This window comes from Marmota marmota, unplaced genomic scaffold (assembly GCF_001458135.2).
Source record: "Marmota marmota marmota unplaced genomic scaffold, marMar, whole genome shotgun sequence".
Lineage (NCBI taxonomy): Eukaryota > Metazoa > Chordata > Mammalia > Rodentia > Sciuridae > Marmota > Marmota marmota.
Genome location: NW_025999880.1, coordinates 14,161,033 through 14,174,854, shown reverse-complemented (window position 1 = coordinate 14,174,854; position 13,822 = coordinate 14,161,033). Strand labels below are relative to the sequence as shown.

General features: G+C 48.8%; 1 protein-coding gene across 1 annotated transcript; it reads right to left on the bottom strand.

Moving 5' to 3' along the window:
* Nucleotides 1-7,610: 7,610 nt before the first annotated feature.
* On the bottom strand, nt 7,611-13,821 carry C1ql1 (complement C1q like 1; the record flags this gene model as incomplete). The annotated part of the gene is made up of 2 exons (XM_015495813.2): nt 7,611-8,262; nt 13,504-13,821. Coding segments are annotated over 2 exons (498 nt in total), but the record flags the coding sequence as incomplete, so codon positions are not given.
* Between the last annotated feature and the right edge of the window lies 1 nt (nt 13,822).

Genomic DNA, 13,822 nt, shown 5'->3' with positions numbered 1-13,822 from the left:
AAATTCAAAGCCAGCCTCAACAATTTAGCAAGACTCTTCCTAAAAATAAAACTAAAAAAGGGCTGGGGATGCGGCTCGGTGGTTTAGCGCCCCTGGATTCAATCCCTGGTTTAAAAAGAGAGCGGGGGTGCGGGGGTGAATATTCTGTCCTTCCTATTCATGAAGGAGAGTACGGCTCTGAAACCCTCCAAAGCCCCAGAATATGTTAAGGGGATAGCTTTCTATGACTGATTAGCACCAAACTGGTGAAGGCTGAGAGGAGTTAGTTGCTCTTACTTTCAGCAAACCTGGTCTGTCCCCACACTGGGATTGTGAGCAGGTCATCAGGCTAGTAGAATTGTTATTTAATTCTTGGTTGACTTGGCCCAAACTCTTTATTCACTTTCCTGGATCTCAATTGCCATCTATATAATGGAATAGCTCTGCTAGTTTGGTGAAGACAAAACAAGAAAAGTATACAAAGATGTTGTCTTTATAAAGAAATAAAAAATCAGGGTACTCTTAACATTTTTACTACCAAGGGAAATAAAACTGTTAAAGAATAGTTTTTCCATTTAAGGGTCCCCTCTCACAGAAATTTATTTGTATTTTAAAAGAGGTTTGGGGTGAAGTGGAGAGCTTAGGGCCCCAGGAGACCGACCCTAAGGGAACAGGTGCTGCTTGTGTCCTTTAAGTTGAATCTTGCCGGTGTCCTACCCTGGTTCAGAAAATTAAATGGAGGTGAAATGAGACAAGAGGAAGAGTCAGACCCTGCTGTGGGCGGTGAGAAGGGACTTGCTGAATAATCATGGGCGGATCAGCCTCTCAAACCCTCAGATTCTGAAGTATAAAATAGGGAGTAAAATCTACTTTGTTACAAAGATTAGATATAATCTAGACAAAGTATCTTGCAGATATTTAATGAAATGGTAATAGGTGTACCAGTTTGAGTGCTCTGCCCAGCAGTCTTTGTTTTGGTATCAGGGATTGAACCTAGGGGATGGGGATCTTAACCACTGAGCTACTCCCTAGCCCTTTTTTAATTTTTTAAAATTTTGAGACAGGGTCTTGCTAAGTTGCTGAGTCTGACTTTGAACTTGTGATCCTCCTGCCTGTACCTCCAGAGTTGCTGGGATTACAGGTAGGTGCCACCACATCCAGCTAGACCAAGCAGGCTCTGGAAGAGGATCAGTACACAGGAAGGTATATGGAGGAGTGCTGTTGAAATTAACAACGTGGGGGCTGGGGATGTGGCTCAAGTGGTAGTGTGCTTGCCTGGCACGCGTGCGGCCTGGGTTCGATCCTCAGCACCACATACAAAACAAAGATGTTGTATCTGCCGATAACTAAAAAAAAAATAAATATTAAAATTCTTTCTCTCTCTCTCTCTCTCTCTCTCTCTCTCCCTCTCTCTCTCTCTCCCTCTCCTCTCTCACTCTCTCTAAAAAAAAAAATTAACAACGTGGAAGAGAAGGGAAGGACGTGGATGGGACAAAAGGAGAAGGTTGAGCTGAGAGCTCTGAATCTGGGAGGACACTCAGAGTTGTCTCGAGTAGGAGACCATGCAGGGGACCAGGCCTTTAAACTTCCATGCCAGTCTGTCATGGGGGACAGGCTACTCTGAGAAGAGGGCAGACGTTGAGCAAGGCAGTTGAGGCGATCCCCAAAGGTAGCTGTGAGCCATCTGCTAGCAGCATTCCCAGCAGCTGGTAGAATAGATCCTTCAGTCCCAAAGGAGACCTGGGCAGTGTATACAGTGCCCATCACAGGAGGAAAAGGTGGAAGTTTAAGGAGGCTGAGAAATAGCTGCTATTATGGTAGTGTGGTTATTATGCAACTGGCACAGTGCTATGTACTGAGACATTGTCCTCTTTGGAAGATACTTTCAGTCCAGCCTTGTAGGCAGGCAGCTAACTGCTGAAGGAGTCCAGGAAGGCTTCATGGAAGAACAGGCAGTGGACCTGGACTTTGAATGACAAGCAAGGGTTCTACAGGCAGTTGTAGTCAAGGTTTTTGCAGACCCATTCCTCCCTGTGGTCGGGGGCAGGAGGAAAGTCTGTAACTCTTGGCCTGAGCAGTTTTCTTAGTCCAGGCTAGGGCTCCTCACTAAGGGAGCAAAGGAGCCCAAGCCTTGGGGTGTTGTGGAGGAACACTGGAACTTACCTGTCACCAGCTGAGAAGAGGCAGGAGCCCCACCCCCTGCATAGACTTCCCTGGTAGCAAGCATTGAGGGAAAGGGTGCCAGATGTCTTAGGGGAGGAAAGGCTCCTCCTGCTGGGAGAGAGGAAGAATCGACTCTCCCCTCGAGGGAAGCATAGGGACAGTTAAGAGAATTTTCTCAGAAAAGGTAAGCCATGTGATCTTGGGCAAGCTAATTCATCTCCCAGTGCCTCAGTTTTCTCACCCCAAAACTGGACTTGATGATATTAACTTCCTTGAGAGATTATTGTGCAGTTTAAATGAATGAATACATGCAAAATACTTTTTTTTTTTTTTTGGTACTGGGGATTGAATTTATGTGTACTTAACACTGAACTACACACCCAGCACTTTTTATTTTTTATTTTGAGAAAATAAATTATCCAAGCTGGCAATTTAGGATCAGATTTGCAATATTTCTCCTGCCTCAGCCTCAAAGTAGCTGGACTACAGTTGTGCACCACTGTACCCCACTACATTTATGAATGAATATATGCAAAATAAATAGAGCAGCTCATGATACATATACTAGTGATACATTACTGATACAGAGATGAATGTATATGTTGATCCTCCAGCTCCAATTTTCTTCCAGCCCTTGGATAAGAGAAGATAAACCCCTCAGCACTCTGTTCTCCCAAAGGTTAGTGTCAGCAACAACTCCAAGCAGTGGGTAGATTTTGGAGGAATACATACTTGTCATAAAACCTTTCCAAATATTATACAAGTAAAAAATGTAAACCTCACTTAATCCAGCTCCCTCAGAGGTAATTCTGTTCCCAGTAGGTGAAACATTGCCTGCCCTTGAATGCTACTATATTTTGGATGTATCTTTACAATCCCTGCAGGTATCTTGATTCTTTGGTGGCTTCTCATCCATCTCTGGATCCTTGACACCAAGCTAGGGCCTTGCCTATAGGAAGTATTCAGTAATGTTTGGTGAAACAAGCAGAGCAAGTTGAGACAGAACAGACGGGTGAGTCAGGGCCTCAGCTGTATTCCTCTGCTCTCACCCCAAATCAGAGCCCATGATGCAAAGGGGTGAGAGAATTGACACTAGAGATTGGAGGACCCAGGGCTCTCCATTCCCAATACTTAGCTCTACCTCCTGGGTAACCCATATGAAGCCCTCTCCTAGAACCCCACACCCATACTCACTTTGGGTAGGAGAACAACCCAGGAATCTTTATCTTCTTCCATTATCATCATCTCCATCCCAGGCATTGAAGTACAAACCAAGAACTTTAAATCATGGGGCTCAGGAGACTTGGGTTAAAATAATAATAATGCATTTGAATTTTGCTTCACAACTTATAAAACAGGCTCTCATCCACTCCCTCATGACAACCCTCAAATAGGTATTTTGATTTTATATTTTCTCCCCCATTTTGTAGATGGAGAAACTGAGGCTCAGAGAAATGAAATATCTTTTCCTGAAACAGGACTTGACTTGGAGGTCCTGATGGTAAGGACTTGAACCCAATTCTGTCTCCTCTTCCTGCAGGTAGACTGGATCCTGCTATCTCTAGTTCTAGCTCTGCCTTGAGCCAACCTGAGCAACCTTGAGTTCTTCTCTGGGCCTTAGTTTTGCCAGCTGTGTAATAGGAGTTGCCCATCCTATAACTTTGATTCTCAATTTTGGCAGATGAGGCAAATGGGGCTCAGTATATGAAAAGCATGGGAGGTGGGTAGCTCTTTGGTCTCTTTCCTCCAGTCCCAGCTGCCACCACTCAGGGACCCTTCCACTCCCTTTCGGTTCCAAACATGTATAGATTTTTCACTTCCACTTTATTATCACTTCATTTGTAGGATTGTAAGGTTTGTTACCTGGAAGGGAGTGAGGAACTCACACCTCCAATTCCGCTTTTCAAATATACCTTCACCACTTGTGAAAATAACCTTATTAACAACATCTAACCTGTTACAGCTTTATGGGGAGGGGGGCACCCAGATAAATAAGTGCAGAAGGAATGGGGGCAGGGAAAACAACACATCTAGGTGGGGTAACAAAGCCACTGGACCGGTGGGGCTTTCTCCCAGTCCTCAGGAGTCCTGGAGCTATTGCCAGGGTCAGCAGAACTCTGGTGAGGCCCACAATAGCCTTGAACAATTGGCTGCCTTCTCCGGGTTTTTGCCTCTTGCCTCCTCCTCTGGGGCTCAGAACTCCTCCTGGAAACAGCTCTTGTGCCTGCCTAGATCCCCTGTCTCCTGGACGCTTGTCCAGGATTGATTCTCTGGGCAGCTCCCCTCCGAGCAGTAAATGAAATATCGGTTACCAGGAGTGAGGCGGGAGCCAATTAACCCCTAGACCTTGCCATGGCAGATGTGTTGGTAGGAAGCTGAAGCAGAGTGCCGAGCACACCTGCCTGGCCTTCCTGCAAAGTCATCCAATTAGGGCAGCCCCCAGCGGTGGGCCCCACTGCCCCGTCTGGTCCCCATAACCCCAGAAACCAGGGTAGCACTAGCCCCTAGGGCTGGCAGCAGGCTGGGCACAGGCTGGCCTGCCATTCCTTGTGTGGGTGAGCTCCAGGGACACCTCTGTCCTCACACCCCTCCTGGAAGGGATATTATTCATCAATTAGTCAGCCATCTTTCTAAATGGAAAGCAGCCTGGGGAATCTTCTTATTTCCTTCCTCCATTGTGAATCTGCCATTCTGACTACTCACTCAGCTCTGTCCCCTGGAATATTCCAGTGCCAGAAAAGCCCCTGACTGAGACTGGGGTGGAGACATAGCTTCTGCTCTCACAGAATCTCCAGTTGGATAAAGAGACAGTCTTTCCTTCAGAGAACCTGAGGGCTTCAAGGTGGAGATTGTCCCCTTATCTCAGAAAGGGCCTCATTTAACAGAGGAGCCATTAGTGGACTCCTCTGCACTGCCCACCACAGGGGAGACACACATCCCACCCTCGAGGAGCTGATGACATGAGGAGAAAACAGTCTTTGTCTTTGAGGCCTCCTACTCTGATGGAGGAGATGCAAGTCTTGCCTTCAGAAAGCTTCCCAGTCTGATGGTGGAGACAGTCCCTGCCCTCAGGTATATCAAGTCTGAGGGAAAAAACACTTTGCCCTTAGGGAGTTGCAATTTGATGGGGGAGACAGTCCCCCAGAAGGCTCTTCTGCAGCAGGAATGTTGCCCAAGTGACAAGCAGCTGGCAGCTGGCACTGCAGGACCCTCCTAGAGCCCTGTAGAAAGGTATAAAGTCCTTGGCTTCAGTCCAGTCTCAGCTGCGCCACAAACTTTCTGACTGAACATGGGCAAGTCACAAATTTTCTTCAGACTATGATTTCCTCATCTGCAAAGTGCAGATTTTAGTCTTACCTCTCAAAATGACAAGATTGTCAAGTCACCAGAAAGAAAAGCAAGTCAGCCAGCCAGCTAGGCAGGCACTCACTACAGAAATGATTAACATGCTTTTTATTGTATAACAGAGGTCTTGGATCAGTCCCTGTGGCCTCTGTGGCTGGGGTGGGGAGCCCCCAGGTGTGGTGGCTGGCTCCCAGGTGTGACAGCTGCGTAATTCCAGGCCAATGAGGCTATAAAGAATCACAGGGAGCTGTGGGCAGCACTGGGGGCAGGAGGAGAGTCTTCTAATCTAATCACTCTTCCCACAGAGACTCTAGTTTCAGCCAGACCTGCCAGGGGTTTTATTGGGTTTGAGGGGACCCGCAGATTTCAATCTCCAGACCCCACAGGGAAGGGACAAGCATTAAGCTAATTTTATTAAATGGCCACAGCTGGCAGTAGGGGGAAGTAGAGGAGAGAAGAGAGGATAAAGAAAGTCATTCAAGTCTGCCAGCCATGACAAGGGTCCAATACATGGGGCCTAGCCAGGAGGAAGGCCACCCCTCCTTCCTGTTTCTCCAGCTGAGCCAGACTGGGAAGCCAGATGGGACCTTTCCTCAATGTAGAGCCTTGGGATTCTCTAAGAGCCTCATCCCCTGGCTGCTTCCCAGGGCAGATGCTTAGAAATGCATCAGGTTTCTGCAAGGCTGGGGTGGGAATGGAAGGGCAGGGCTGGGGTTATGCTATGCTAGCTTCAGTTTTGCTTTGGAGATACCAACTCTTCATGAAATCTGGTGTCCTGGGTAAGACAGTGTGTGGTTCAAATATTGGCATTTGCCTTCTCCTAGCTCTGTGATCTTGGCAAGTTACATAACCTCTCTGAACCTCAGTTTCCTCATCTAAAATGGATAAAACAGCCAGATGCAGTATGGTATGCTATGTGGGAGGATCAATTAAGCCCAGGAATTTGAGACCAATTTGGGTCAAAGAGCAATAAATGCACATAGAAATATATGCCTCAAAATAAATGCATATAGAGGGCTGGGATTGTGGCTCAGCGGTAGAACACTCATCTAGCACTTGCGAGGCCCTGGGTTCGATCCTCAGCACCACGTAAAAATAAGTGAATGGGATGAGGTATTGTGTCCAACTACTTCTAAAAAAAATATGTTTTTAAAAAAAAAAAAAAAGAATTAAAAAAATAAATGCATATAGAAATTCTTAAAATGAATAAAATAGCATTGTGGTAAAGAGCATAAGAGCATTTCCCATAAATCTGCTACCCCCCACTACATATCTATGAAAAAATATAAAGTGCTTATATAGAGTCTGACATATAGTGGTTGCTCTGCAAATATTAACCTATATTATTTAGGAATGCCCTAATTGTGTGACTGTCATGATCCCCTAGTTACAAGAGGTGAGGGAGGCAGTGGTAGGCTGAGACTTAGTCTTGGATTCAAGTGCAATCACAGAACTTAGCAACTATATCACATTAAGCAAGCTCTTTAACTTCCTTGGAAGGAAATCTACCCATCCAACCTCCTGGCCATTTGGGAAACTTGAGTGAAATGACATACATAAAAGCATTTTGCAAATGTTAAAGTGATGTATAAATAATAAGAGCTGTTTATTAAGCACATAAGTTATACCTCTTCAATCCTCAATTAAGTGGAATAGGTCTTCTTACCTACATATTACTGATGAGAAAACTGAGGCCCAGAAGTGACTTGCTTGGACCAAGGTCAACCAGTCTTTAGTGCAAAGCTTATTCCTTAACCATGGCTGTCACTAACCCAGAATTGAGTCTGAGGGGAGTGACTTGACCAGGATAATACACAGTGTTACAGGAAAGAGAACCTAGGTCTCCCAGTTTAAAGACTGCCTGTGTCTTGGGAATGCTGGTGCCACTATCAACAAGGCAAAATGGAACTTATCCACCAGGGAAGAAGATGATGTATGGGCTGCTTCCCATTTCAGCCATCCAGGCCCACATGGGCTGCGGTGGGCATCAGGCCCTTTGACACCTCTCCTCCTCCAGCAGCTCTGACTGGCTTCTGGTTGTCCATCCTCCCCAAAGCTTCCACCAGACCAAGGTCCATAGTGCTTTCCTGCAGCCCTCCCCAGGGCATAGACTGAAACCCTCATGGGGTGGAAATGTTTTTATTATAGCTTTGGTCAGACTGGGTGCAGACAGGCTAGGGCTTTAGGGGTGCTGGGAAACCATCCAGCCCCAAACCTGCCCCTCCCCCAGGCAGAGCCAACCCAGAGCTGGAGGGCAGCTCATTCCAGCACAGGAAACAACTCTGCCAATTTCCTCCCAGGCTGAGACTGGCTGGAAGGCCAGGGTGGGCAGTAAACAGTCCTACTGTGCAAATATACATTGCAGGCTGAGGCCCTCCAGTCAATCTGCCTCCTGTGGACAGAACTGAGTGCTCTGCTATGGGAAGGCCTAGCTATGGCCTGGGTGTGGTGAGAGTGGGCTGGGGGAATCACAGCCGGGGAGGGTTGGCAGCCTGGGCCAGGCAGCTAAGGGGTCGGTAGGGAATGGGTTTTGTCTGCCGCTCCTGGGAGGGAAGCCCAAGGGTTGAACAGAAGATGGAGAGGGATGCTGGGAGCTCAATCAGAGTAGATGATGAAGCCGGAGAAAGTGCTGTATTTGTTGCTGTTGCCTCCATGCGCTTTGCCTCCATCCAGCTTGATGAAGACCTCGTCACCCGCGTCCAGGTGCAGGATCACGCTGTTACTGGCGTAGTCATAGTTCTGGTCTGCATCCTGGGCAATGGCGCTGGCCCTCACCTGTGGGGATGAGGGTGGGGTGGCAGGAGAGGGTAGGGAGGTGAGGCAGCCACAAGGCAAGGATCTGGAGGCCCTAAAACTGGGCCTTGTAGTTTGGCCTGCTTCTGTCACCCCACCCACGCCCTTCTAATCATACATAACAATTTTGAGAGATGGAAATAGAGGAGCCCTGGATTCTACATTAGGTCTTATCTGGACCTCAACTTGGTGCCTTCCTCCTTAACTTATCTAGATCTTACCATCTGGGCTGCCTAGAACCTCAGTACTTCTAGGATGTTCCAACCTGGAAATCCTTCTTTGCAGAGAAAGCAGTTCTGGACCCATAGGGAACAGGGGGACTTCCCTTTCTCCTATTATTTCTTTCACTCTGGTTTAATAATGATGGTACCTCACATTTCAATCACACCCACTTCTCTTATATCAATGGATGGACAAAAGGATGCATCTTGGCCCTATAAGTCATGTGGCTGGACCAATACAGGTTGCTAATAAATAACCATTCCAGAACCAGAACCAGAACCAGGTCTTTGGACTCCTTATCTGAAGCTCATTCCAGAATCTTCCACACTGGAGCAGTAAAATAAAGTGCTGGCAATTCTTTCCCCTCTGAAGGCTTTGACTGGGCCTAGGCCCCAGTCTTCAAGGAGGTGCACTGTATCTATTTGACTATAACCCTGGCCAAAGAGAACTTCCAGCTCCTCCTGTCTTACCCTAGAGAGGAAGTGGAAAGAAGGAAGCCAGGGCCTTACATCCCTCTGCAATCCTCAGTTTGATCTGATATCCTTGCTGGTCCTTATTATGCAGGGGGATGGGGAGGGACAGATAGGACAATGGGTCAGGAGAGTACCTGCATCTGGGCTTGAAGTCTGCTGCCATTTTTGGCAGTTCTGACTATAAGCATAAGATATTGGGGGCATATGGTGGCAGCTGAATAACCTCCAGACATTCTTCTCCAACAGTTGCGGCAATAGGAGTGTTAGGATCTGGGCCTTCCCAGGATACCCTGGGTATAGAACAGGAAGAGAAGAGCCATCTCCTGGATTGTGACTGTGGTAGGGGAGGCTGCATTAAGTGGGCCGTTCTCTATCCTGCCCCTTCCAGAGGCAGCTCCCCCTCCTGCCCACCTGGACAGATGGCTTGGTGGAAACAAGCCAAATTAGGGGAGAGTCTTTTCCTCTTTCCTGGGCTGGAGGCAGAACTGTAGGTCAGCCATAAGAGCTGCTGACTCAGCAGTAATGGATGAAGAGGGCCCTACATACTATCAAGCAACCCTCCACTTAAAGCCCAGATCCCTCCAGCTTCTTCTCTGCCCTCAACCCCTTGTCCAATCTGGAAAGGAACTGTTTGGAGCACTTAGCTGGGAAAATTCCTGGGCTGGCTAAAGGTGGGAGAAAATTAAATGAAGGGGGATGCTGTCTGTCCAGGAGTTCAGTTTCTCTGTTTGGAAAAATGGATGAGAAGATCCCATCTCACCACATCCACTTTTAAAAAAGCCTTTTGATGCTGAAGAAAGAAAAAATGAAATCTTGATGGGGTTTTGAGCTACTAGGGAAGAGCTGAAAGCAAGCAGCCAACTTCTGTATTGTTCCCTGGGCCCTAATCCTGGTAGTATTTATTATTACACATGCATTTCATTATCTTTGCTAATAAATTACTACTAATAACAATTATTTTTATTACCCAGATTAATTTAGCCTTAACTCATTAAAACAGTGTGCTCCTTAATAGCAAAATCCATTAGAATACAGTCATCTGTCATCAGGAATCTCCTGGTGATGTGACAGGCATCAGAACTGTTTTGCTTATGTTTATTATTTATTCATCACCATGATTGTTGCTGTAATTATCCTAATTATCCATGGAGGCAGTGAGAATTTATGCCCTTCCATCCTTAGATGGTGGGGGATCCTGGACTGGAACCCAGGGGTCCTGGTTCTCTGCCCAAGACTGAAAACAGCTAAAGCATCCAGCTCCTCCTCAGGGCCAAGGGGAACTGGGGAACTGAAATTGCCATGGAAGCAGGAAAGCAAGTCTGTGCCTTGTCACCAGGGGACACTGTAGAATGACTACCTTGGAGACTACCTGGAGAGGAAACTGAGGCAGTGATCTGACCAGGGACCCAGGGTAGGGAGGAGGGTAATCCAGGAAATGTGTCCCTGTCTTGGATGTGCAGGTGTGGCTCCCACAGGCAGCCACCCTGGCCATAAGGGGCACCTTTCACATTGTGTTCCTTCTGTGCCAGGCACTGTGCCCTGTGCTGTGAAATATAGTAGAACCAGAGAGGATAGTTGGGAGCCCTTTCCTGCCACCTGATAAGAGGCTGATCTCCAGTTTGGTCTTTATCCTGCAGCCTTTAGTGTATATATGCCACTTCTTTTCACCTCAGAAGACTCTGCTAGCCAAGCCCTGGCCCATTTGTAATACTCACCTGCTCATGGCCCTCTTCCCTGGATGAGTATCACCCTGACCACAGGCCTGGCATGTTCCATACAGACCCCCGATTTTAGCCCAGTTTACCAATTTTGTGTCCTCCCTGCCTGTCTGACCTGTGGAGCTGGGAGGCAGCTGTAGGCAGCTCCATTCACGCAGGGCACTGCTCCTGACCTAGAGTCCTTTCCTCAGGTTTCTTAAGTTGTAATGACTATAGGGTCAAGCAGAGGCCAGTGGACCAGGAAAGGGCACAAAGGTGGCAACCTCACTCCTAGCTCCAACTCATCTTGCTTGGGGAAGGGCCAGAGTCCAGATTTGGCTCTGCTTTCCCAAAGAAGTTCTGGAAGCTTCTCTTCAGGCAAGAAGCCAGGAAGGAAAAGCATAGAGCTCAGGGTAGCCCCTGGTCCTGAGGACAGAGAGGGAGGTCCAAGCTCCTTTCTTCTGTTGTCATCCATTGCGTAGCCCTGTCATTATTTTTCTCTGATTACTTAAATGTACCAATCCACCTCTGAGTCAGCCTCTCCCTGCATTTGACCTTTTATTTTCTCCCTAGTTGTGTTTCCTTACCTAGGGAACCCAGATTCACTATCCTCTCTCCCTACCAGGTTGGTCTGAGACAGGATAGGTATCACAGAATCACTCCCCTCAACGGACACATTTGGGAACAGGAGTCACCAGTTGGGTTCCCAGCCCACCTTTAACACAGAAATCATTAGGGTGTGCTATTTTATGACTACTACTGCCCCCCTGCATAGCCATGAGGCCCTAGAGTGCAAGTGGATCAAACCCCTGATACCCGGCCCCAAACCTGGATCCTAGTAAAGTCTCAAAACTAACATGTGGAACAGACTGTGAGATTAAAGGAGCCTCTTGGGCACAGTGGAAAAAGTCATGAAGGACATGGGAGAGGGGGCTGTAGGTCCCATTGTTTTCTCTTGTTTTGTAAGAGAAGGGTGTCTGATAGCTGTTGAAGTACTAGGTGTTTGAAACCCCTAGTTAAAGTCACCTTCTTTTTTTCTAGTAAGTAGCCTGTGGTTCCCCAACTGTGAGCCCCGTTCATGAGGCTCTGCCAATATCCTGCCCCTGCTGGAGGGGAAAGAAGGGGCTTTGGGGACAGTTTCCACCTCCAAGTGACTGAAGCAAGTGGTCCTACTCCAAGCCACACTATCTTTTGGGCCTTCTCTCACCTCCTGACTCCTGAGGTGGTGCAGGGTCTAGGTAGTGCAGTGGCCTAGGGACTATTTCCCTATCCAGGCAAGCCCCCAGCCTCCTGAAACTTCAGCTTCCTGACAGCCCAAACTTTCTTTGGGAGAAATTCCATCAATGAAGGTGACATTGCTGCATCCCTTATTGGTGATTAATAAGGGGAATCATGGGGATGTCTGCAGAATGAGCCTTTGCTGGATACTGGGGCCTCCCATTTGGTCAGGAACCAAGGACAAAGAGGAGAGACACTGGAAAGCCTGATAGACACAAATGGGAGGGAGAGACATAAGCAATAGGCAAGAGGAGGATTAGACCCAGGGGAAAAAAGCTGCAGAAAGAGGAATGGCAGACACAGGAAAGAGACAGGAGACAGAGAGACAGAGAGAGAGAGAGAGAGAGAGAGAGAGAGAGAGGAGAGGCAGAAACTAGAGAAAGGAGGGGCAGGCAGGGGAAAGAGAAAAGGGGACAGCCTTCTAAGCACCAGACAGGTTTTAGGTGGACTTCCTCCCCTTCCCAGATCCTCAAGCTTTGCAGATCCCAAGGCCAGCAGTGCTGCTTTGAGAGCGGTTCCAACAAGATCTTGGGTCTCAATTGCAGAAAATTCCTAATTCCTACTAGTTTAGCTTTAGTACAGACCAAGGGTCCCCTTCTTCTTAAAGAATGCTGGCTTAACCACGCCCCCCCCAGAGCCTCAAGCCACCAAGAGCAGGGAGCACTGGGAAGGGAGGTGGTGTTCTAGGAGCTGGGAAAGGTCGTCTCCCTGGGCAGGATTGGGCGGAGGTTGGGTGGCTCCAAGGAGAGAGCTGGGCACACATGGTCCCGGTACCAGACTCCCCGGGCACTGCAGGGAACCAAGAGGATCCCTTCCCACATTCTAGGAGCCAAGAGAATTGGACCTGAGAGACCAAGAGGGGAGTTTCCATCTCGCCCCGCCTCGGGAGGAAAAACTTTCCCCAGAGGCCGTCTTCTTGCGTTGGGTACCTCTGGCAAGGTGGGAAGGAATCGCGCAATCCAGGATTTTGCAAAGGGTGTCAGGTTAGCCCAACGGTCCCTTCCCGAGGGCGGGAATGTACTGCAGCTAAGGCTCTGAGAGCCAGATCCCTCTGCCTTTGTGCCCAGAACATTTCCGGCAGCCCGCTTTCTCTGCCTGTGCGCATAGCTGCGCGCCTAAACGCTGGCGGGCGTGGAGGTTGCTTCTACCTATGCTGTGCCCCAGAGCCCGTCTTTGCTCTTCCCTTATCTCCCGTTGGTGTCAGCCGGAGTCTCAGTCCTCAGTAGGTATCGGTCTGAATCGGCTTCCCAAAGGCCAATGTGCGCGTCCGAGAGCCTAGTGATCTGACTAGTTGGGTTTATCACCCGCATTTCCATGATGCGGGTGCCCAGCAGCTTCTGACTTAAAACCGGAATCCAGGAACCGAGGTGTCAGGGTTGCCCCCGGTTCCGACCATTCCCTCAAGTAATGCCTAAGAGGGCGGCTTTGGGGTCTCCACATGCACCTGCCTGAAGCGCCCGTCCACTCTGATCAGGTACGGATTTGCCCCGGGGTAGGGGTCGCACACTGGATGCCCTGCCCCCAGGCCAGCCCCAAGCCCCTTCCTGGCCCACCTGACCGTTCTTGCAGAGGTCTGCCCACATACTGGTGCCGTCGCCGCCGCGCATGAGGACATGGTAGGTGAAAAAGTAGGTGCCGGGAATGTTGCACGTAAACTTGCCGCTGGCCGCATCGTAGTTGTTGCCTAGGTTGGTGACCACGTCGTCAAACTTCAGCACCTCGTAACCCTCGTGAGGATTCTTGAGGCCGGCGTAGAAGGCCACTCGTGGCACTGTGGTGTAGGTGGCCGTGCTGATGGCGCCGCTGCCCCCTGCGCCCGGCAACCCTGGAGGGCCCGGCTTGCCTGGCTCACCTTTCTCCCCGGGCGGCCCC